The 26,106-nt window shown below is 36.2% G+C and overlaps 3 protein-coding genes and 1 pseudogene across 3 annotated transcripts; 1 reads left to right on the top strand and 3 right to left on the bottom strand.

Moving 5' to 3' along the window:
• The first annotated feature begins 3,712 nt into the window (after positions 1-3,712).
• On the top strand, positions 3,713-6,844 carry LOC106431307 (rop guanine nucleotide exchange factor 10-like). The gene is made up of 7 exons (XM_013872114.3): positions 3,713-4,132; positions 4,458-4,574; positions 4,661-4,815; positions 4,904-4,978; positions 5,356-5,628; positions 5,708-6,034; positions 6,127-6,844. The coding sequence occupies exons 1-7, from the start codon at positions 3,958-3,960 to the stop codon at positions 6,592-6,594; spliced, it is 1,590 nt and encodes a 529-aa protein (XP_013727568.1). The 5' UTR covers positions 3,713-3,957; the 3' UTR covers positions 6,595-6,844.
• Positions 6,845-7,151: 307 nt separating this feature from the next.
• Positions 7,152-9,506, bottom strand: LOC106431286 (aldehyde oxidase GLOX1). Its single transcript, XM_013872097.3, has 3 exons — positions 8,940-9,506; positions 8,269-8,847; positions 7,152-8,046 (listed from the first exon to the last, which is right to left on the bottom strand). The coding sequence occupies exons 1-3, from the start codon at positions 9,390-9,392 to the stop codon at positions 7,303-7,305; spliced, it is 1,776 nt and encodes a 591-aa protein (XP_013727551.2). The 5' UTR covers positions 9,393-9,506; the 3' UTR covers positions 7,152-7,302.
• Positions 9,507-15,744: 6,238 nt separating this feature from the next.
• On the bottom strand, positions 15,745-17,175 carry LOC106431305 (annotated as a pseudogene).
• Positions 17,176-19,984: 2,809 nt separating this feature from the next.
• LOC106431314 (ARF guanine-nucleotide exchange factor GNL2) lies at positions 19,985-25,007 on the bottom strand. Its single transcript, XM_013872121.3, has 3 exons — positions 24,087-25,007; positions 23,377-23,906; positions 19,985-23,309 (listed from the first exon to the last, which is right to left on the bottom strand). The coding sequence occupies exons 1-3, from the start codon at positions 24,570-24,572 to the stop codon at positions 20,204-20,206; spliced, it is 4,122 nt and encodes a 1,373-aa protein (XP_013727575.1). The 5' UTR covers positions 24,573-25,007; the 3' UTR covers positions 19,985-20,203.
• Positions 25,008-26,106: the final 1,099 nt, after the last annotated feature.

Genomic DNA, 26,106 nt, shown 5'->3' with positions numbered 1-26,106 from the left:
CCCCCATAGGGGAGCTCTAGCAAACCCTCCAACCAGGAATTAAAATACTCAAGTAGATTCAAAGCTTTCTAAGACAATGTATCAACCTCCAGTTATATATATACCACTTTATCTCTACTGTATTTCTTCTCCGCTCCTACATGTTTGTCATCCCACCAAGATTGTTTGAAGCAAGTATGGATAAGAGTTTCTCATTATTTGACTTTCTTAATTTTATTGTTCTGGTTTTATGTCTTGGCATTTTTTCGTAGAAACATGTACAATGGATTCGAATAAATAAAAAAGAGGGTCAAAAAGAGGGACAAAGACAAGTTTGGCTCTCGAAGTCGTAAGTGTATATTTATGGGTTATCCGTTTGGACAAAAGGGTTGGAAGGTGTTTGATCTCGACAAGGAACAGTTCTTCATTTCTCGAGACGTCATATTTTACGAGGACACATTTCCTATGTCATCTCTTTCAGAACAGTCGCCGGTTCAGGGAATTGCGTCTCCGGCTCCACCTACTAATACACTCGACTACTCTGACTCAGATTGGTTATTTGAGTCTGTCCCCAGCTCACTCGACAGGGGGAGTAGCGATGGCATTGGCAATACAGATATTACTGTGGGAGTTGAACCGATAACATCCGAGACACAGAGCCCACAGGCTCCGGAGTCTCGTTCTGCACTACCAGCTGATAGGTCTACAACTACTGCAGAAGTCGTTACAAGTACTGAAACACGTACTGAACAGAGGTCTGAGCCAGTACAAGATATCTCCATGAATGATCCGGTTGTGTTAGGTAGAGGACAACGAGTGCGTCTTCCCTCTGTCAAGCTTAAAGACTACGTCAACTACAACATCATGTGTCATGAAGATACCCATCTCGTTCCAGTCTGCGCTTCATCTTCGTCCTCGGAAAATGCTCCAGGTATGACACAATCTCCTTTAGCTACATATATCTCTGTTGATGCCTTCTCAAGTGCGCATCAAGCTTTCTTAGCAGCTGTAATCTCAGGAGTTGAACCTAAGCGATATCATGACGCCATTAAGCATAAGGTTTGGTGTGACTCTATGAAAGAAGAAGTCACTGCTCATGAGGAGCAAGGCACGTGGGATATTGCTTCGCTTCCGCCTGGCAAGACTGCCGTGAGTTCTCAGTGGGTTTATAAGATCAAGTACAATCCTGATGGTACAATTCGGCGACACAAATCTCGTCTCGTTGCCAACGGGAATAAACAAGTTCAAGGCAAAGATTTTGAGGAAACATTTGCCCCAGTTATCAAAATGGGCACGGTTCGTATGCTTCTCCGTATTGCCGCAGCTAAGAAGTGGGAAGTTCACCAAATGGACGTTCATAACGCATTTCTTCATGGTGATCTTGAGGAAGAAGTGTATATGCGTTTACCTCCAGGCTTTACTCATTCTGATCCAACAAAAGTATGTCGTCTCAGGAAATCTATTTATGGCCTTCGACAGGCTCCACGGTGTTGGTTCTCCAAGTTATCTAAAGCTCTCCTGCAATTCGGTTTTGTTCAGTCTTACTCCGACTATTCATTGTTCTTATACACTAAAGAATCAGTTGAGATTCGAGTTTTGGTCTATGTCGACGATTAAGTGATCGCTAGTAATAGTCTCGACAAACTCACCAAGTTTAAAGAGTATTTGGGACAACAGTTTCACATGAAGGATCTTGGTAAGCTCAAATACTTTCTTGGTATAGAAGTAGCACGTACTGAAGAAGGGATCTTCTTATCTCAGCGCAAATATATCATGGATATCATTGATGATATGGATCTCCAGGATGCTCGTCCAGCATGCACACCAGTCGAGCAGAACCACAAGATCGCTTCCGATCAGTCATCTCTACTTTCTGATCCAAAGATCTATCGTCGCCTTGTGGGTCGTCTTGTCTATCTTTCCATGACTCGCCCTGAACTTTGTTACTCTATTCATCTTCTGTCTCAGTTTATGAAGTCACCTCGTGAAGGACATTTGGAGGCTGCATTGCGCGTTGTTCGATATCTCAAAGGTTCTCTCGATCAAGGAATACTCATGAGCTCCGATGAAAATCTTGATCTCTCCATATACTGTGACGCGGACTGGAGTTCTTGCCCTGTTAGTCGTCGATCTTTGAGCTCATTTGTAGTCCTTCTCGGTGACTCTCCAGTTACGTGGAAGACCAAGAAACAAGATACCGTTGCTCACTCGTCAGCTGAAGCCGAATATAGGGCTATGGCTAAAGCTACTCGTGAAATGAAGTGGATTGTTCCTTTAGTTAAGGATCTCGGTATTCCAGTTCTCACACCTGTCTCGTTCTTTTGTGACAATCAAGCGGCTATATACATTGCAGCCAATCCAGTGTTTCACGAAAGAACAAAACACATAGAACGAGACTGTCATAGTATTCGAGATGCGGTCCTTGCTGGTTTGATCGCCACTAAACATGTTCGTACTAAGGATCAGCTCGCTGACATCTTGACTAAAGCTCTTGGAAAACCACAGTTTGAAGTGTTACTGTCCAAGTTGGGTGTCAAGAGACTTCACACTCCAACTTGAGGGGGAGTATTAGGAATATATGCAAATATACGATATACCATATCTATTTAGGATATATTTCAAGTCGGTTTAGTATATTTCCTATTCTCTTGTTGTCGAGTTTGTATATATACATTGTAAGGCACCTTTAGTATCAACAAGAAAGTCTTCTCTAAATCATTGAGACCTAGTTTTACAGTCAACTAAGAGCTCAAGATGAGTTGAGTAACAAGGAATGATTGAACAATGCGGTATTATCTGTGTTGGTAAGTGTATAAAGGATATTATAATGTTCAACTTCTTGTATCTTGAACCTAATACAGTACACTTTATTTTTGGAGTAATTTTATTTTTTACTTGATTGTGAAATGAAAAATAATGTAAGATTAGAGGATATTTTACTCCAAATTCCATTTTGGAGTAAAACTAAAGAATGGTAGGAGATGTTCTTAGCTAATATGCTAGTATAATGATTTCATATTATTTGTCTTAACTTAGTGGCTTATGCTGGTATCTTTAGTTTTATTTATGCTTTTCTATGGTTGTTCCATATGATCCGAATCTATATTATAATTGCTCAACTGTTTAGTAGTCTCGACTAGACCGCCGGCTCGTACATAAGGCATGTTAAGCAACATTCTTTAGGCCTTTTATAAATACTTAAGCACTAAACCTGAGCAGTGTGAAGTAAATTATAATATAGATATTTAAGCCGCTGAACCTTAAGCAAAGAATCCTTCTGGAAAGGCCGGTAAAACCGTCAGCAAAGGCGAAGCAGGTGCAATGGCATCCTGTAGCGGCTGGAAGGGGTAACCGTGAACGTGGTAACAGGCGGGGTCGCCGCTAGTTTCCCTGTTTGGATAACTTTCATTTAATCGAAGTTGAAGGCTCGGTCATATCTCTTTATGGTCTTTTAAACTTAAGTTTATATGTGTTTAATGCCTCTTTCTTTGTAAATATATGACTCAAAATTTTATATCATGACAACTTCCTTTTCAGTAATAGAAATATTAAAAACAAGTTATAAGAATAGCTGAAAGATCAAATATAAATAAATAAAAAGTCTTGAGAAAGTATATTGCCTTCTTTTGTACAACATGCACCGCACGTTGTCTCTCCACCCCTAGAAAAAGTATACATCAACATTTATCTGTTTCATTTACTTCCACCACCTCAAAAACAGAACATCACTGGAAAAATATACAGAACATAAAGTATTTGTTTTGCTCCACTTATCTTTTGGTATGTGTTTTGTTTCATTCCGTGGTGAAAGAACAGAGACAATGGAGAGCGAACGGACTAGTTCTTGATCTGTACGTCTCTTTTGCCTTCTTCTCTTCTCATTTGTGTATTTCATTTGCTTTTTTATATTATGTAAGATCTGAGAAAGAAAAAAAAAGAGTGTGTGGGGAAAGATAAATTGAGAGGAGTAAATTGGGGATGGTGAGGACATTAGGACGTAAAATAAGCTGGCCAAGATCTTTCAGTTTTAGAAAGATGTTTGATGGTCGGAACTCTGGACATTCATCATTTTCTTATCGCGGGGATGGCAGGCATACCCCGGAGCACGAACTTGCTGTATGGACTCGTAGAGGCAGGCAAAACAGGACATCAGGTTTGTTTACCTCTTAATATGGGCTTTATTTTATAATTTGCCCTCGCGTGTAATTTAAACAAATAACATGATATCTTATGTTTGACCCCACAGAAAACATGATACATATAAATAGTAATCATATTTTAACAAAATATGAGTGAAATTGAAAATGTTTTTGTTTGGTGAAACCACACACATTGTATATGGTATATGAATTGCATTTAGATTGCAGTTCTGTATATACATGGGTTGGATGATCTGAAAAATCAATTAGTAGTAGATATTTACATATCTTTATTTTAGATTAGTTCTTACGTCATATGTGCATTTATATATGTTTCAGACATGGAAGCAATGAAGGCAAGATTCGCAAAACTGCTGCTTGGAGAGGACATGTCAGGCGGTAGTGAAGGCGTGACATCTGCGTTAGCTTTGTCATATGCCATCACCAACCTCGCTGGTAAATATTTGAGACTATTATATCCCTAATTGACTTATTTGAATTGTTAAAAATTGACAAACTACTCGTGGCTTTGGTATTGACAGATTCTGTGTTCGGGGAGCAGATGAAATTGCAGCCTATGTATCCGGAGACTAAAAAGATTTGGAGGAAAGAAATGAATTTGTTATTGTCTGTGGTTGATCACATTGTCCAGTTTGTTCCTTCTAAGCAAATAGGCAAAAATGGAGCATTCACCGAGGTGAATGCATGGACTATTAGTCAGTTACGTAAATACAATACTCCTCGTGACTATTTATCTTATAAATCTTTAATTTGATCTTTTGTAGATCATGGTGACCAAACAAAGAGATGATTTGCTGATGAACATTCCAGCCTTACGCAAGCTTGATTTGGTTCTTCTCGTGAGTTTTTACTGCATCCTCATGGAATACCATTGATTGTTAAGTTTTAACGTTTGCTACAAGTGTTTGATTTTATTTTTCTATACAACACAACTGCAAGTATAAACATAAATGTTAACGTCAAATACTATATTATCATCCCAATCAAGTGTGCATGTATATACGATCATAACCCTTTTTCAAAAAAAAAATGAATATATGATCATATGATATATGTTCACACTCTAACTTAATAAAATGCGGATAAAACACACTTTTGTTTACTTTAAGATCTATATAGGATAACAAACTCAAAAAGAGATTTAAATTAGTTCCATGCAAATATGTAAATGCGTTTTGTGATGCCATCCTATTAATACAAGTTATCATTTTGGCAGGAGACTTTGGACAACTTTAAGGACCAGAAAGACTTTTGGTATGTCCCAAGAGATGTTGAGGATACATCGAACAATGGAGACTGGAGGAGGGATGAGAACTGGTGGTTACCAGTTGTTAAGGTTCCATCGGATGGATTGTCTGAAGAATCACGTAAACTGTTGCAAAGTCGAAAAGATTCTGTGGCACAAGTCCTCAAAGCCGCCACAGCCATAAATGATGTAGTATTGTCTGAAATGAACATTCCTGACAACTACATTGACTCCCTTCCAAAGGTTATTCACTTCTTCTTCATGAATGTTCTTGATTATTCTTTTACCGCTAAGCTAATATATAATTGTTGTTATTTTGTAGAATGGGAAGACAATCCTCGGAGATTTCCTTTACAAGATCCTAACAGATGAACACTTTGATCCTGACTACTTCCTTTCTTTCTTGGATTTGTCAACGGAACACAAAGTTCTTGATCTAAAGAACAGGATTGAAGCCTCCATGGTAATATGGAAGAGGAAGATGAACCAGAAAGAGAAAGACGGGAAATCACAGTGGGGATCCTCTGTTAGCTTGGAGAAGAGGGAGCTTTTAGAGGTCCGAGCTGAGACTGTTTTGGTTATGCTTAAACACCAATACCCTGGGATCCCACAATCTTCATTTGAAGTCTCCAAGATTAAAAACAACAAGGTAACGTAAAAAACAAGAAAGAAAAAATAAACATCAGCATGCTAAATTTTATTAAAAACTTAATAGAGTTTGTTATCATGGGTCTTTCACAGGACATTGGACAGGCGATTTTGGAGAGCTATTCGAGGGTTTTAGAAAATCTTGCTTCCAAGATCATGTCAAGAATAGAGGATGTTCTTGAAGCTGATGCGCTAGTTCAAAGACAGATGATGGCAGAGGCAGAGAGAAGATCAGCTGAAAGTGAGGTGGAATCTGAATATGAGGAAACCGAAAAGATGGAGTCGGCGGAAACGCCAAACTCGAGGAAACTATCAGAACTCATAGGGTGGAGATTGTCATCAGATACAAAGAAGCATTGTTCGATGAGTGATATAGAACTCTTCCACAAAGCTGAGCAGGAGAAGACGATGGTGAAGTCTCCAAGAGCTTTGGAGAAGCTGATGATGAAGTCTCCAAGAGCTTTGGAGAAGCCGATGATGAAGTCTCCAAGAGCTCTACCAAAGAAACTTTCATTTCTAGCAAAGTTAGAGAACATGAGAAGCCCCACTGAGAGACACTAACAACCAAGTAGAGCATAGAAGAGAGGAGAGAAAAGAGAGAGAGGACTTTGTACATATACAAAAAAAATGCAGGCATTGGCTTAGGATTTGGACATGCATCTTAGTGTTTGACGACACTTGTGGTAGATTTTTTTCTTGTGTTTATTCACCTGGTTGATCATGTTTGTTTTGCTTGTTTGACTATATATTGCTTCCTGTTCTTTTTTGAAGAGAGAAGTGTGGTTTGGGTAATACGAAAGGGTTTTGATAATCTATTAAAATTTTAAGATCAAACAAAAGAAAATAAAAAATAACATCCATCATCATTATGCTAAATAATTAATCTATACTGGATATTCAACATTTAAATGGTATAAAATTAAATAAAAATGTAATTTCTTTCCATTAATATAAAATAAAAACATGATTAAAAATGAAATAAAAGTGGATGCATGGCATGAACTTTTAAATTAAATACTATTATAAAAGAAAATATAAAAAAAGGATTGGAGATATATTTATAATTTGTTTAATTTTGCTCCGATACAAAATTTAGGACGAACCATGGAATCACTGAGAAACTCAACACACAAAGGAATTTGGATACATTAATCATGGCATATACAAATTTTATAGAAAAGTACCAAAAAACTTAACATTACGAGATTTTTCTTTTACATAATAAAGATGTTACGGCATACAGAAAAATGGGTTAAAAAAAAATCATCCTTAGACGATCTGAATCCATTCACCAGTGCTGGGAACACCTTTGTAGACGGCGAAGAGAAGATAATAACCGGGCGGTGCAACATTTCCACTGGGCGGTGCAACCGTCTGGATTTCAAAAGAAGCGCCACCAGCAGGGTTAACACCACCGACACCCAACAGAAGCATCCTCATGTTCATGGAGATACTGTGCGTGGTAAAGGATGGTGCTAACATGGTAAGCTTGAGACTCTGCTTGGTCACGTCTTTTTGGTTAAGGTTGACCTTCACGTTGAAGTTCTGTCCATATCTGATCTGTTTAGGTGACGTGGCGATCTTTGGCCTCAAGGTGGCTAGTGCCGGGTCGAGGTAAGGCGGTGAGAATTTCTCAACGCGAAGCTCCGTAGGGAACTCAACGTTGTACTTGTAACCGTCGTTGGTGTTGCTTCCAGCGACGAGAACCTTACCGTCGGGGATAGCGATGGCGATGGAGTGGTACATACGTGGGATGTTGGTGGCTGCGAGCTCTCTGAAACGCTTGCCCCGGGCGGCACGAGGCTTGTACAAGGTGGGAGCGAAGTTAGGGTCTTTACCATAGCCCCATCCTGAACATCCACGTTTACCTCCGTTGACTAGGAGTATGTCTCCGTTAGGGAGGATGACGGTGTCACTCATGACTCGTGGCGTTGGCATAGTCTCTATCTTCCATCGTGGCTTAGCGCTGTTGATTCTTATCCTTGCGCAGTCCTGTAGTGCTGGTTCGAATACCTACAGGACCACGAAAATAAATCAACATTTTACTTGGTCCAAAAAGAAAAACCTCATCTGAGTTTTTGTGCTATACTAAAAAAATTTAAACTTTTTTTAATATAATTTGAGAACCTATTTTTATATATATAAAATTCTAAAAATTTTGAGGAGTAGGACCAATGTTTCATTAGGCTGTATTGTCCTTGCCAAAAAGATTATAATGTTTAGTTCCAACAATACCTTCTTGCTGGCACGGTAATAAGCGTCGTGTCGGGTTCCACCGCAGACGAGGACCTCAGCAGGGATGACTTTAGGGTTTTTCATGTAAAGATGGATGGGGAGGAGTGCTGAGGAGCCTGATCCAGGGTAGTTACGGGAACCACCTGGGAGCTGAGGGAACTCTTTGATGACTTGGTTCGTTTTGGGGCTAAGAAGGATGGATCTGTTGTTTGCGAAGATGAAGAGGTTACCGTCGGTGTTAAGCCATACGAAGGGGTAGAGGTTGTTCTCTTCCGGGTCGTCTGTTTGCTTAAGGAGCAATGAGTCGTAGATCTTCTTGTTGTTTTGTCCTTCCTCTGGGATGTACTCGTAGTTCATGGCGTCACGTCCTCCAATAATGAAAAACTTTCCGTCAGGGAGAGTTGCTTGCGTTGAGTACCATCTCTTCGCAGCCAAAGCCTGAGGGTATTCATGCCATTGGCAGTTTGGACAAGCCGCTAGGTACCTCGCCGTGTTGGCTCCTCCTCCATATCCTCCAGTGCTCACCATTGTTCCGTTGACGGTCAGACCTCCAGACGAGCACCATGTATCAGTGGCAAGCTATCATTAAAAGTATGTGAATAATAAAGATGTTCAATAAAAGTCCAAATTATACTAAATATTATGTATGTGAATGGGGATATGATACATACGGATAGAGGCTTAATGGCACCGTTGTTGACATCAATGAGAACCGAATGAGCCCAACAATCGATCTTGTTGGTCTTGGCATTGACGACGTGGCATGGAACACCCGGAGGAAGCTTAATCTTTGAGATTCTCCAGATGGTTGCGTCATAAAATTGGACCTGGTTGATGAGTGGCATCAGGCCTGCATGCATGGCTGACACACCTGAGTTTTCCAAGAACAACTCCCACTTTCCAGGCCAGTTTGTCTGAGCTTCGGGAGCACCGCCTGATCTTCTTTTTCCTCCAGCTTTTCCACCGGTAGCCACTGGTTTAGCAACCTTCAGAGCATCGTTGTCGTGAATGCCGTTGTTGAAGCCAGGGAGGAAGGGAAGAAATGGTAGAGGGAAAATGGCATCCGACACAGCCGCTAGCATAAGGACAGATACTGTCCATATGACTCTTGTTGAGGCTCTCATTTTTTTTTAATTTTTTTAGATTTTTATTTTATTTTTAGTCGTCCCCGGTTTTAGTTGGGGAGATGAGAAATTATGATCCCAGGCTTATTTAAATTATGAATGCCTGAGTAATAAGTTTTTGTCTCAGCGTATTTTATAGGTTCTTGTACTAGTGTTTATTTTTAGCGTTTGCTATTTTTGAACGTGTGGTGAGAAGACGTCTTTCCTAAACAACTTCTAGTTTTGTGGAGACTCTTTCATAAAAGAAAAAGATTTGGGGTTTCATATCTGTCTCTTGTGCTCTTTTAGAATTACGTGGTTGCAGACATATAATAGAGAGGGTAATTTCATAGTTAGATACAGCCATACAGCTAATAACTCTTTCCTTTAAAACATTTTTCGTATGGTTGGATTTTCAAATTCATGTTTAACTCTTTTCATTAACGTGGTATTTGGTTATTTTGGACTGACGTGAAAAAGTTCACGTGAATTTTTTTTCTGGCTTATTTCCAAAAATATTATTACTAATTAGAATTTGACGTTAGTTATATTTTTGTCCATTTGATGTAGAATTTGAATTGATATTAATTCCAGTAGAAATTAAAAAGTCATAACATATGAATATGTAAATGAATGAGGCGTGTAGAATAATATGACGCTTTTAGACTAGGGCTTTTTGCAAAATTGATCTAAAAGTCAAAGTCAAACACAAAACTAACATTCCTTTTCTTTGGAAATTAGTTTTGTCCTATTCACCCCACAAGTTTATATAATTCACGAAAATGCCATCAATTTTTTTTTTTGAAAAATGACATTTTTACTCTCACCCTCGTCATCTTCAAGTAATTACAAGATTATCTTTGTCATCAATACCCCAACCACCATGAACAACCAATTTGAAGCTCTTAATGCTCCAAAAATCGATTTACTCTTCTTCTTTCTCATTCTTATGAAGTAAACACAACATCTCTCTCACTTTTTCTCCACTCTCAGCTAAAAAAATCTCAAGATTTTGATTCTACATTTTTTATGGTTCATAGAGTCATAGAAGCTAACGATTCTGGGTGGGTCACTTTCGTTTGAGATTCTGTGTGCTTGGAGAAGCCTTATGTGTGCTAAGGAAGTTATCTCACCAATTTAAGGTATGAAATCGAATTTTTTTTCAGATCTGTTCGTCCAGACGACTTTCCAGGTAAGTCGTCTGGGGAGGTTATTTTTGCAATTGACTTTGAAATCTGTTTTCTGAGACGACTGAAATATAAGTCGTATGTTTTTGTTTGGTTACAAAAAAATCTCCAAAGAACCTAGACGACTTACGTGTAAGTCGTCATATGTTAGTTTTGCATTTGACTCGATTTTGTCGGAATTTTGACTTTCTTGGACGATTTATTTTTCAGTCGTCTGGTAGAAAATTGAAATATCAATATTTTATTAAAACCCGAGTAAGTCGTCGTAGGTTAGTTTTGCAATTGAAAAAAAAAACTTCAATATTTAATTATATATAGACGACTTACAATTCAGTTGTCCGCCCGACGACTTACATGTAAGTCGTCCAGGATTTTATTCTGAGATTCTGGTCAAACCTCGTAAATCCTAGACGACTTATGTAAGTCGGACGGACGACTGAATTGTAAGTCGTCTATATATAATTAAATATTGAAGTTTTATTTTTCAATTGCAAAACTAACCTATGACGACTTAATTGTAAGTCGTCGAGTTTTAATAAATTATTGATATTTCAATTTTCCCCAGACGACTGAAATGTAAGTCGTTCAGGGAAGTCAAACTTCTGAAATAATCCACTCAAATGCAAAACTAACCTATGACGACTGAAAGTAAGTTGTCTAGCTTTTTTGGAGTTTTTTTTAACCAAACAAAATTAGACGACTTATTTTTTAGTCGTCTCAGATAACATATTTCAAAGTCAATTGCAAAAATAACCTCTGCGTTGACCAGACGACTTATATTTTAGTCGTCTGGAAGACTTATATTGAAGTCGTCCGCGTAGATCGTCCGCGTCGATCTTTAATAAACTTTCGTTTTCTTTGTTCTATGTTTGTTAATGTGTTTTATTTTGACATTTTCAGACGATGCGTTAGTTACATGCAGTGTATGGAGAATGGTTGTTTAAAGATGGATGTTTGAATTTTGTGGTTGATCATTTCAAAGGAGCGAGAATGTTACTTTTGAGTGAAGGTTCGACACATGCTGATCTTGTTGCAATGGCTCAAGAAGATTATAACCTGGACATGAACACATAGTCTGTGGAGTTAACCTACTCATTACAACAGAGTCTTTGTAAAATTTTAACTGCAAAAATGACCTAAATGGACGACTTCTCTAGAAGTCTACTAGACGACCTCCGTGGATGTCGTCTGCGTCAATGTTTAATAAACTTGCATTTTCTCTAAAACTATAAAGACATTTTTAACATTTTCTTGTTAATTCATGTTTATTAATGAATATTTGGGCTACTGAATGAAATTTATAACTTAATTTGTGATATTTATGAGGTTACCAACATTCACGTTAATTAAAGTTTCTAACTGATCCGAGAAGACTTCCACGTTCTACACTAGTTTTTAAGTCTTTTACGCTAGTTTTTGAATAACTTGTATTTTTAAGAGTGATAAGTAACTTCAAGATATGTAAAACTCATATTTTCAAAATATGTTTTCTCCCTTAGTTTTACTAAATTTGACTAAGTTTTTCAAACTTATAAAAAATATGATATGCTTTGACTAGTTAATATTGTTTGTTTCCATCTCTTAAGTATTATTGTTATAGACACTAATGATGATTATTGTTATGAGTTGGAAGAAGGGTTAAAATGCTTCTTAAAATGTTGTGTCAATATGAAGCTATCAACATTCTTGTTTATTAAGATGAGAAAAAGACCATTGGAGTTTATTATTGCATATGAGAGATCCAAAGATAAGAAAAAAGGTTATTGAAGTCTATTATTTCATTGATTTGTAAATGTGTAAACACACTGTTAGCACATGTATTACATATTGGGAAACATTATTACTGATTTTACAAAAAAATCACAACTAAAAGAGTAGACATGCAAATCACAAAACAAACCACAAACAAAACTATTATAGATCATTCCTCTACAAAGACAAGCTTGGACTCCACTTGATATGGAAGAAGACTTCGTCAGAAGACTTCCAGGAAGTCGTCTCGACTTCCTGGAAGACTTCCTAGAAGTCGTCTGGAAGACTTCCTAGAAGTCGTCTGGAAGTCGTCTGGAAGACTTCCTAGAAGTCGTCGGGAAGTCGTCTGGAAGACTTCCTGGAAGTCGTCTAGCGCATTATATTTTAGACGACTAACAGGTAAGTCGTCCCAGAAGTCTTCCAGATCTGAAAAACATGCATATCAAATCCAGATCTGAAAAACCTGCATGCCAAAAAACGTTAAAAACAGAGAAAATGAGTGGAAGATTAGATAAATTTACCTTTATAGAACACAGAAAAATATATATCTAAAATTAATAGATCTGCCTTTAAATGAGCTGAAGATGAGTACCATCTGATTAAAAACCTGCAAAAAAAAATAGATTAGTAAGAAAGCCATGAGACAAAACTGAAAAATTCATATAAAGTTTGGTGTTTTCAAGTCAAAGAGATTAGAGTGAGTTTGGAAAGTTTTAGTTTGGGAAAAAAGTTAGAACTTTATACAACAAGAAGTTAGCAAATGAAGAAAAATCAGACATGAAAATTTACCAAAACGCTCAGATCTATTATGAAAGGGAGACTTCGTCAAAAGACTTCCAGGAAGTCCAGACGACTTCCAGGAAGTCCAGACGACTTCCTTGAAATCGTCTGGAATTCTTCCTGGAAGTCGTCTAGTGCATTATATTTTAGACGACTAATAGGTAAGTCATCCCAGAAGTCTTCCAGATCTGAAAAACTTGCACATCAAATCCAGATCTGAAAAACCTGCATATCCAAAAACGTTCAAATGGCTTAAAAAAAGATAAAATGAGTGGAAGATTAGATAAATCTACCTCTATAGAACACACAAAAATACATATCTAAAATTAATAGATATACCTTTAAATGAGTGGAAGATGAGTATCATCTGATTAAAAACCTGCAAAAAAAAGATAGATTAGTAAGAAAGACATGAGACAAAACTGAAAAATTCATATAAAGTTTGGTGTTTTCAAGTCAAAGAGAGTAGAGAGAGGTTGAAGAGTTTTAGAATGATGAACATTACATTTTTGTTGCACCCATTTGAGAGGAGTAGATATAACGTGTAAATTTTTCTTTATATAGGGAGACAAAAAAATCCAATTACGTTAAATATTTTTGATTCATACGACTTCCTAGACGACTTACTTGTAAATCATCTAATTAACTAAATAAACACTTTGTAAAATCAAATTAAACTTCAAAAGTGTTTACTATACACAAAAATAAACATGAATAGGTAAAAATTTAATTTTTCAAAAAAACATTCAAGCTTTCCAAAATCTAACCCTAAGAATACATACAATACTACAACATATGTTGCCAAATCCTAGACCAAAGAATACCATGATTCACTACCTACATTCATCTATGTTGAAAACAATTCAATTTTGTTATATTTTAATTTATATCACTTAAAACTGTTTATAATTACATGATTTTAATTTTTCGCTTATCAAAATATTTTTTAAAAATTTTATAAATTATTTTTAAGATCAGCTACACCAGAAGACTTACTTTGAAGTCGTTCAGACGACTTCCAACATCTCAGACAACTCAGACGACTTACTGGAGCTATATTCGTAAAAATGGCTTCTGTTTTTTTTTGTTTGGTAACAAGGGATTCAGCTGTAATTTCACAAAGCTTTTAGGTTAGTTCTCCATTTGATTCAAGTTTGGATATAAGTTTGAGGTTAAAATCAAGTTGTGGGTTAGTTTTGGCAAATTCCCCTTTAGACTATCTACATTGATTCTTTGATTCAACACCATGTTTTTTTTTCATTTCATCTTCTACATAGTTTTTTTCTCTCTTCCATATAATTATTCAACATCCACCAAATTTTTAACCTGTACAATAATTTTGTTTAATAAAATTTAACACTCTACCTCATCATTTTAATTCATTTTTTTTTATCTTTTATAATTTAAAAACTACATATTAATAATAACTTTGATTATAAATAACTTAAATATTTAAAACAACATAGTTTTTAATATATTTAGTATTTTTTTTATTTATATACGTCACTAGCTTTTTCTTTTAATAAGAAAAAAATATTATTAAAATAAATAACATTTCAAAACTTCAAATAGCAATATTATAGTAAAAAATGAATTTTTTTATGTCCAAATCAAATAAACCAAGTATCTATTTATAGAGTATAAAAAGTTATGAATTTTGATATAATTTTTTTTATAAAAATATATTATTTGGTATAATATAATTGATCTCAAAAACTACGATAAAATAAAAACTTATGAAATTTGGACAGTCAATTATGTAATGACACTTGTCCAATCCAATAGTTATTTCTTTTAAACGAAAACAATAAAACACTTTCGAAAACTTATTTGATTTTGTGTGGTTCATAATGCTCCAAAGTGACATGGTGAGAGCCATTTTTGTGCTTTCAACAGGTTGAAGCCACAGTTGAATTTTTTTTTCAACATACACATTGCATATAGTCTTATGGACTATGGTACGCACCCATGCATGTACAACTTTTACTCAGGTGCGACGTGTGCAAGTGTGGTAAAGAAGGATGTCGTTTCAAGCTGTACTGCAGTGCGCCAAAATTACTTTTTAGGCATTAGGCCATGAAAATTATAATATGCATCATTTATTCATAACTTCCAAACCAGAAAAAAAGATGTTCACGCAAAATCTACATGGAAACATCCAACTGTATTCAGTGTGACTTTACTTTATGTTTCAAGTATTCTACTTTACCTTTAATTTAAAGATGAAGTATAACTATAAGCATTATAAGCGTGTGTCCACTCTTTCTTATGGGAGGGAGATGAGTATCACGGCGTATTAGGGAAAAGGTTACGAGAAAATAATGAATCAAGAAATTAATGGACATAATAATACAAAACAACTACCTTGCGGCTACTTTTCTTGATAAAATTTTCTGATATTCCAGCAGATCCATCGATAGAATCTTGATAGGATCTAAGTGAAGTTTCCAAAAAAAAAAACATTATAATTAAGAAATAAAAACTAAAAGAGTATCTTAAACTTGAGAACCTTATTTTAATAGTTTCTCATGGGCATGTCCTTGGATCACAATGAATTGAAAGATTCATCTTCCTTTAACGAAAGTTTGTACTTTGCAGCCCAATTGGAAGTAAAGGAGATCGAGCCGGAGCAACAAAATGGATCGTGTTTGGTATGTTTTAAGTCCCAAATCACATATTAACAAATATTTGGTTCACAACTTACAAGCCTTTATGAAGCCCTTTAGTTTGCAGAGAAAACAAGAATAAAGTCGTGGTTTTAGATGCTGTTTTACATTTCAAGCTTTTATATATTATTATCCGATGGAGATAGATATATTACAAATCAGCTTTCACTTGTTTCTCCTGGCTTCACAAACCTGCATGCACTGTAGACGAGAACCACTCGTTAATAACCTAATAAAACCATCCAAGCGCTGAAAATATTGGAAACTAAGAAAAGCAATCTACATAAACATTTAGGCTCCTAACAAGAACGTAGCATCCAAGGCATCTCTGAATCAATGCACACCATGACCTTAAAAGTTTAAATGGACAACCATAGATTTTGTTACTGTTATAATTGGCCATGAAAGGTTAACCTATCAAAAGATCAGTCCAACGGTGAAAGGAAGACGCAGACAAAAGCCAAAGAAAATCAAAACATAAAGACTATCTGACACTCAAATTATGGCGGTAAATGCGTGCAGAAGATGGAAGATCAGCAATAAGGCAGACAACTTCTAATAAAGCTTAGAAAGACAATATGAAACGAAGACCACAATGGTCAAGAGAACTTACGTGGTTACAAATATCCAACATTTGAAACCATTATTACCTCAGATGTCAAATCTCAGACAACTAATAAAACAAAAGCCCTAAAACAAAACCTATATCTCTAGACATCTCAAAGGAAGATACTACCCGTACCACATTGGCATCAAACAGAGTAAAAAAAAAAAAAAAACTTTGAATATCTTAAGTCCATAATACAGAATTAAAAAATATGAATTTGTCGAAGGATATAACCTTTACGTCGTGAACTGAATCAAGAAGAAGCTCGTTGTCCTTCGCAATCAAGACTCTCGTCGAAATTCTTCGAAGGGTACTTGGCGGTTACGACACCGACCTCGAAGACAAGATTATCCCCTGAGGATCGAATCCCGGTGATCGACCACCACTGATAAAACGCCCTGACACGAATCCCACGGAGCTCCGCGATCTGACCGTGCGTGATCCGACCCGTTACCTTGTTCGAATATGTCGCGAGGTAGTTATCTGGAGGAAGGCGTGATTTTGCATGTGCCGTGGAGGAGAAGGGAGAAGCCGCCGGAGGTTTTGATGATGTAGTAGTCCTTGACGGAGAGAGGGAGGAGCCCTATCGGAAAACCATGGCTCGTGAGCTCCGCGTGGGCCCGGCTCGGTGCTTTGACTTCTGGGATTGGGTCCTGTAGGGAAAGAGGTAGGAGGACGAGGAACGAGACAAGGAAGAGAGAGATCTTCATGTTCGTCCCGGCGAAAACTAAAAAGCTTCGAATCCACAGAAACTTTTTAGCAGAGTCCTCTGTTTTTTTGTTTATCTATTTGGGAGACTTCGTTTTGGAGACTTGGTTTTGTCGTTTTTGTTGACTTTGAACTCCTATTATTATATTACTTGATGTTTTTTGTGTGTTAAATATTTATTTTATAATATATATTTAGATGCAATTTAATAAATAATATATAAAAATATAGCTTATTTTAAAAATAATATAGGTTTTTGTTTATATTATATAAAATTTATATATAGTAATTATAATTAGAATCATATATTTATTTATTTTTTCTAAATTTCATTATATTATTATTTAGAATTGTATGATATTCCCTATTAAATTAAATTTTAAACTATTAATTAAGTATATTATTAATTTGTGGGCTGACGATCTAGTTTTCCCTCATAACTATTATATAACACCATGTCCACATAAAGTTAAAGCATCATTCTATATATCCATCGAATGAATGTTGAATACCGGGTTTTCCATAAATTTAAAGTTTGAATTGTAAGTTCGAAATCAATTTACCCCTAACCCATGATTAAGTTTGGTTTAATGTGTACCAAAATATACTTAACTATTAAACAACAATCAAAATCCAAATAAAACCAATAAAATTTCTTATTAAAGCAGTTAATCTCACATTCATTTGAAATAAAACCCAAGACTTGAAAAATAAATGGTCAAAATCCCCAAATTATTAAAACTAGTAGGCATAAATAATTCTGGTCTTTTTGATTTTGATGATTTGCGAATTTTGATTCTTTGATTTTCTAACTTTTGGTTTTATTTTGGATGAGTGTGAGATTAATTATTTTTATAGGGTATTTTTGGTTTAATTTGAGTTTTGTTAGGTGTCTAATAGTTAAGAATATAATTGGTACACATTAAACCAATCTTAATCATGGTTTAGGGTGTATATCTCGAACTTTTAAGTTGAGTTTTAAAAACAATTCGAACTTTGAATTCTTGGGAAAACATGTATTTAACATTCATTAAGTGGATATCCCTTATATACTAAAGCACAAGTCATATGACCAACAAAATTTTGACACATGGAATATGTTCTACAATTTAAAAGAAAAATAATTTAAATGTAAAAACCTGATCTTGTATTAACTTATTTCTCTTTTTTCTATATAAAATAAAAATTCCTAATATCTCTCACAATGTGCCCATGATCCCACGATCCCTAAAACTGTTAATCATTGTTTTTTTGAGTAATCGATTTAACTCATAGTGCCATATATTTAGATTCATTTGTTGCATTCAGAATTTGTAAATTCTTAAATTCTTTGCAGCACTCCATTGATCCTCTCTAAATTTCAACTTCTAACCAGATAGATTAAAATTTTTAATGATGAAACCTTTTGCAGTTCCAGATTCAAATCGAAGTAGTTTTTGGTCAAACTTGCACAACAATAATCTTCAAGAAAATCTTTCAAGGAAACGAGAAAAAGGACGCCAGTACACTATGGATTGATATTTTCGAATTCTTAAGATGAAGTTTGTTCAAAAAAGAGAGATGAAGGTTAAAGTCCAGGTAAGTAAACGCCTAAACTCTTCATGCTCAAATAACCTTTTGCATGAACCTTATTCTCATATACTTGCATATAATTTTTTTTCTGCATTCTAAACATTGTCCAAACCTAGATACTGCATGTAAGAAGGAAAGGATAAACAAAATATGTCAATAACATAATTAAAAAGGACTAATCAACTGTCGATTTGCTGGAATGAGTTTATTTTTATCGTGGTGATAGACTGATAGAGTGATAGTTCAAGAAAAGAGATTAAAATGGTCTCAACTTAAAACACATGTACAAAGCCCCTAGAATGCAAAGCACCACAAGAAGAAAAAGAAAAGAAAAGGGGGGGGAAGGGGGGAGGGGGAACATGGAGATTTAAGGCAGCAAATGGAAACTCGGGGGCTAGAGAAAACAAAAGGATTCATGTCTACTATCCAGATTAAGATCTAACTTTATAGTAAGATTTCCTTACTTTTATTTGTGTGTTTGTAATTTATACAAATGTTGTGATTTTTTTTTTTAAATTTCAGATCAAAATATATATACTTTTAATTCTTTTCTATTTCTATTTGTAGATAGAAGCAAAAAGAAAACTCCAAGTAAGCATAGCAATGAAAAAAAATATATATAAAAGAGTATTATGAAGAAATAAAATAAAACCATAAAAGAAGGGAAATACTACAATGGGACTATATGCTTTCCCTCAATCTTATTTTTCATATGTAATAATTTTTCCTGTTTTTGGAAGAAATATATAAAAGGTTCATCTTGGACTATAAAGCGCGAATTTTTCTTTTTTCTAATTCTACTGATAAATATAACCCTCAAAATAACATTCTTTCCATTATAAATTATATTTTAAAATATATATTCATTCCATTGTAAATTATAAAAATAATGGCCTTATGCACGGAGTAATACTAGTATAGAATAAAAACTTAACTTCGTGTAAATGTGGTAATATATTGTAGTTCTCATGGAAAAATAGATCGGTCAACCCAGAGCCGGACTTGACCCCATGTGTGTGAAACATTTGAATGGACCTCCATTTCAGTGGGGTCCCTTTTAGAAAAAAATATTTTTGTATAAGTTAAATATGTAAATGTTTAATGTGAAAATGAAAAAATGATAAAATACAGATTTTAAAAATTATAATTATATTAAAAAATTGTAATAGACTAAAATGTTCTTTTAAATTTTTAAGGAAACAAAAAATATTTTTTTCTTAAAAATAATTTTAATTTTTTTTTCAAAAAAATATCTTTTAAAAAAAATTAAATAAAAAATATTGTTTTGGATAGGGTCCCCAAAATTTCAGGTACGGCTATGGGTCAACCCTTAATTCATAGAACATTAACTTATGAAATTTATTGTTATCACTAAATTTTAGACTTTTTCAAAATATTGCATAGAATTTTTTTGAAAGATTATATTATCCTCTAATTAGACGTGATTTTTATTAAAACATAATAAAACTAAGCAAACATGTCTGTATCAACCAATATAAATTGCATCAACTAAATTTTTATTAAGTGCATCAATTAACAATGAAAGAAAACAAAAAAAATCTACATATCTTCATCAGGGAATAACTCATCTTTTAAAGAAGGAGCAATCCACTGAATCTGAATATAAGTAATCTCCCAAAGATCATCATCCTCCTTCTGCACCAAAATCTCCTTCTCCTTCATCGTCCCAATCATTATAGTCAAAAGCTCAGGCACCACCTCCTGAAGCTTATTATCACCATACTCCCCCAAATCCGCCTTCATACACGTGTCCATCCTCCTCAACACCCCCAACCAAAACGTCCTAAACTCCACACTCCCAACAATCTGCTCCAAGTAGTGCAAGAACACGTTCTTCAGCATCTTCATCGCTATCTTCAACGTCCCTTCCATGCTCCTCATCTCCCTCTCCGCGCTCTCGCGCCTCGAATAGTCCAGTAGCTTCTCGTGCAAGTCATCTATCGTCGGGAAGATCACGTGGTCTATGCAGTAGATGCAACCCGACGGCGTGAACCCGAGATCCTCGTGCGCCATGGTGAAGCTTCTCTCTAGCGACGTCACCGCTCTGTTGCGTATCTCTTCTCGTCGCGCTAGCGTCGTTTTTCGAAAAGCTTCGGAGAGTTTGAGGAAGAGGTGGTGAACGAAGTTGACTCCTCTCAAACTGTTCTCCTCCACTGAGGATGAGCTGCTCGTGTTGCTAGCCACGCTGAAGTTATTCACCGTCTCTGTGGATGCTGTCTTGTACCATTGTATCAGCATTGTAACTGACTCCGTCATGAGGTCTAGTATCGTCAAGTTCTTCTCAACCGCGCTGTTTCGCAACGCGACGAAGCTGAAGGAGCAGTCTATGCAGTAAGCATAGCTTGACTGCGAGAGGTGCGATGCGTTGGTGGACATTAGACCGATGAGAGCGTCAACAGCTTGCTCCTTGGTCTCTGGATGTCTCCCGCACAAAGAGAGCAGCTGCAAGACGCTTTTCCACCCGATCTGAGTTTGGAGACTAGCGGAATGTTCCGTGATAATCCTGCTGACAAACTCTGTTATCGTGTCGTAACAAGTGTCGATAATCTCTTTATCTATCTTCCACATTATCGTTATCGACCTGAAGATCAGCTCCTCTGGGAGCTGGTCTTGGAGGTTAGCAGCGAGAATCTTGATGCAGACTTTAAACAAGCCCGGGATGCCTTTTTCGACGAAAGGGATGGGGGAGAAGAGAGGGAAGTTAGCTACGTTGAGTAGATACTCATGGTAGCTAGGCCAGAACATGTTGAACCGGTGGATGTTGGATAATGCCACAGCTATGATCAAGTCCCAGCAGAATTTAACCGTCTCTTCTTCCTCGATCGCCGTGCTGAACTTTTGTCCCTTTCCTGCAGCTGCGTAGATTAAAGAACGTCCTAGGTTCAGCACAGCAACGTCAGGGAGCACCGAGCTTTTGCTGAAGATTTGACCGATTCTACATTGTTTAATGACTTTAAGATTCTGCTCAAACTCACTCATCCCTAGAGCTACGGATTCTTCAACGCTGTCTAACGCCAAGAAGTGTGAGAATCTACCCATTAGGCTAGAGCCTTGTCTTCTGTTGAATTTATTTTCTTGGCTCGCAAGCATGTTTAGGTCAGATTCGGATAAGGCTTCTTCTTCTGTCGTCTCGAACTCTATAGCAGACTGCGGAAGAAGCTGGAGCTTTCTTAGCTTCAAGAGACAGTCCACAATGTTCCTCCACCCTCCTCTGATGGAATCTCCGAAGCTGTTAGCGAGCGTGAAGACCGCGAGAGTAGCCATTCTAGGTTTCATGTCGTGACTAAACGCGAAGAGTGTCTCTTCAGGTGTTGTGTAAGGGTTTAACAACGTTGTGAATTTACAAAAGGAGGCGATTAGCTCGTCGAGAATGTCTTCAAGACCGTACTGCGCAACTCTTGCTATAGAGATCAGTGCGTCGACGCACTCGTGAAGCACTTCGTCGTCATCCGAATGCTCAAAGAAGGCGGAAACAGCAGCTATAGATGGACCTGCTATGGTTGCAAACATGTCTCTTCCTATTCGCCGATCAAACTGGCACATGCTCAAAGGCTGTGTGGTCCTTGTTCTGTTCATCAGCTCAATCCATCTGTTTGGGTTCATCTCCACCGGACCTGAGTGTGTCGATAAAGCGAATGCGTTTGTTGAAATGGATTGGAATAGCTCTGATAGGTACTCTCTTGGAAGGTCTTTTCCAGCGTTGATTGCTCTGTTGTTGCGGATGAACTCGTCTTCAGTCATTTTCTTCTTAACCTGAGGGTTGTGTTGATCTGTGTTGAGCATGATAAGCGAGTAGCAGAGGATATGAACCGTGTCTTTACTTGCAAAGATCTCTGAAGACTGTTGATTATAGAACCTCTCGGAGAAAGCTTCAATCATACGTTCAATCTTTTGAGACTCTCCTGGTAGCCGAAAGGACTCCAAGAATGTTCTTAAAGCAGTATCAAGATTCATGCCTGTGAACTCAAACGTGTGTGTAAAGCTTTTGAGAACACTGAGATGTAACTCATCAGGATCTCCAAGGTAATCTCCAATCATTGTCTTGTCCAAACCTGGTGTGAATCTGAAGAAAGAAGCTAATGCCATTGGATCAGGAGGGTCAGAGACTAAGTGGTTATACTTCAAATACTCCAAACCCTTTTTCTCATCTCTATTGAAATGGTTAGCAGCTATTGCTAGCTTCCTCTTCTGAGCTTTCCTCACTCTTATATGCTCCACCCATGTCTCAAAATCCTCTTTTGGCTTCTCTATCCAAAAAGGTATGTACTCGTTAATCTCAACAGGGCTTGGCTTAATGGAATTGGAATCTTCTTCCTCACCACCTTCATCTTCTTCTCTATCCATATTGTCGGCGATGTTGTGAATCAAGATCACAAGACCTTCAAAGGCTTGGATTTGCATAGAGGTTAAGGGACCAGATGTAGGGAAGGTGTGTCTGCATAGAACTTTGCCTGTCTCTTCAAAAACATTCCTACATATGGGATCACAATCATAGTTCACATATGCTTCAACTATGAACGCAGGTTGTCTACAAAAATTGATTATCCCTTCAAGTGCAACTTCTTGTAACTGAAGGAAGCCTGTGAAAGCTGTAACTTTGAGCAGCACAAAGGAGAAGAAAGCTTCAAGTTGTAGCCTCACAAACCTAATAAAAGAAAAGACATTCTTTTAGCATTTAGGTTTACTTGTTAGACAAGAAACAAAGGACTTACTTGCGGAGGAAGTGATAGATGTTAAGGATACAACTAGAGATCATAGAGAGGACAAGAGGGCTTGAAGAAGCTCCATAATGGATCAAATGGTGAAACAAATCGTCTTGAACCATCCTAAGAAGCTTTGGATGTTGCCCTATAGCATCACCGCTTAACTCAATGGCACTATTGATTAAGACCAAAGCGAAAATCTGCACATCCTCGTCCGCGGTGTGGACGCTTGTCCCTTCCGAGTTCTCGACAACCTCAACAACATTGAGCAAAGAACATAAGAAATGAAAAATGTCGATGCAACAGCGTATTCCATATCCGCTGTTCATGTCGATTTCATCGGTGTCAGACTCTGAATCTTCACCACCTTCTTCTCCTCTGACTTCAAAGTCAGGTAACCTAGAGAAGATGATTTGAATCAGCTCATGCATTGTGTATCTTCCATTACGCTGGAGAAGATCTCCTCTACCAGCAGATTGTTGCACCACTTGGAAACATGTGTTGACTATTGTGCAAACCGCTTGATCTTCTAGTAACTCCTGTGTTAATTCACATCTTATTAGAAAACTTTGATCTAAAAGAGAAAAGGTCATGTTATGAGCTTCCAAATTAAAACTAATTCCTATAAATGCATTGATCCTAATTGTTTATGTATTAGTTTATTAATTCTTCAACTACCGATATGAGATATTATTCGTAAAAGCAAAAGACGAACGAACCGAGGCTGGATGTTTCATGACTCCGGTTAGAACTTGAAGGATCCTCATCATCACTGCATCTTCAGATATGGAATCTGTTTTCTCCAAACGACAACTAGTGATCCCAGAGACAATAGAGTTCATAGCATCTTTAGCACCAGGACTTTTCTCATCAAAGATTTCAATCTTAAGAATCTTCAAGATTGAGGACAAAGCCACCGCTGTGGCACTTGCGGGGATCTCATCGCTTTGAATGACTTCAAGGAAAGGCGAGAGGTAAACCGAAGGATCTATGGTGCGCCATTCTTGCTGAGGGTTGAAGATAAGGGCTCTCAGAGATTTGAGAGATTGTTGGACTGATGAATCACAATGATCTGTTTCTTGTGGAGACAGGTAACTTTCTGAGATGGGTCTACGGATGACAGCAAGGACTGCACCAACCTCTGTGTTAAGCATGCATGAAATCCCTAACTCTTTACGCTTTGCTTTCACCACGGCTCTCTCCATGTCTCTCACCTTACCACACTCTTTTTACCGACAAGGAAGAAAAACATTTAGAAACTATTTCCTTATTTATCTTGTCTCTGTAAGGTCTTGCCTTGGTTAGTGCAAACACACAAACTATATTTGGAATGTATGTTTTAGTGGCTGAGACTTAGTAATGGGTGACTTTAATTTCAACCACTTGTTTTCACATATCAAGGTAAACTCTATCATCCACCGTCAATTTCTCTATGGAGCTAAAGATAACGCTATTGGAAACTAAGGTAAGAAATGCAAACTCAAAATTTAGACGTATTATTTGGATTAAACCTAGGTTAAATATGTTTATTTGAATAAAACTCTACAATGTTGTCAAGAAACTATTGATGAATGAGGGGAAATTCCTAACATTGTAGTGTTTTTTTTTTATGATCACAAAAGAATCTCTTCCACTGATTTCGATTAAAAGAACTCTTCCAATACAGATTTAGTGCAACTTTTTTTTTTTGTCAAACTTCTAGTGCAACTTTATCATTTAGAAATAAATATACAAATGTAAAATGTATTCCTACATAATTACATTGCTTTTAAAATTTTCAATTAGCTGTTTTCCATAAATGAATTTTCTAATAAACATGTCCATTTGGAGTATTGGAATGAGAAATCACAAAAAGAGACATAAATTAGTTGAATAAACACTAACCACATCTTTCAATAACGAAATAAAATATAAAGTTATATAAAGTCTCATGGTGGGTCGCGGTTGTTTTCGTCTGGCTTTCCTCCTTCGTTGAAAAGAGTCATGGCTGGAAAATACTAGGAGTTATGTTTTTCTTTTCGTGGTACATTCGTCTAAGCAGCATGATGAAATTACTTTTCGATAGAGAAGACATATTTGCAGAAGTTATTAGAAGTTTTGTTGCAGTTGAATACCTAGATAGTTTATTTTTTAAACTTGCTTAATTTAGTTTGTTTTTATTATAGATTCATTTCAACTACAAGTTTAATTACTATTAAGTTTAACTGAATTTTTTTAATATTAAATTATGATTACAATTACAGAAAAAGTAAAAAAAAAATTCTCTACAATATTTATGAAACTATACCAATTGTACAATAAGCCATTATACTTGCATTAAGTTGAAAATTTTGTATAAGATAAATTATATTTTCCAAGAAACAAAACATCAAATTTCTTAATATAGATATTAATTAACCTTTCGATTAATCCTTTCTATTTCCATTTTTACATTATATCCATTTTGTTGTTTAAATAAAAAACAGTTATAAAAAATAATTATTACAGTTCAAATAATAATTATAACATCAAATTTCTTAATATAGATATTAATATGGAATGTATGTTTTGTGGCTGAGACTTAGTAATGGGTGATTTTAATTTCAACCACTTGTCTTCACATATCAAGGAAAACTCCATCATCCACTATCAATTTCTCTATGGCTTAAGATAGCGCTAATGTAAGAAATGCAAGCACAAAATTAAAATGTATTATTTGGATTAAACCTAGGTTAAATATGTTTATTTCAGTAAAACTCT

This window comes from Brassica napus, chromosome C9, assembly GCF_020379485.1.
Source record: "Brassica napus cultivar Da-Ae chromosome C9, Da-Ae, whole genome shotgun sequence".
In the NCBI taxonomy this organism is placed as follows: Eukaryota; Viridiplantae; Streptophyta; class Magnoliopsida; order Brassicales; family Brassicaceae; genus Brassica; species Brassica napus.
The sequence above is the reverse complement of the archived record's forward strand: the minus strand, read 5'-3'. Positions and strand labels throughout refer to the sequence as shown.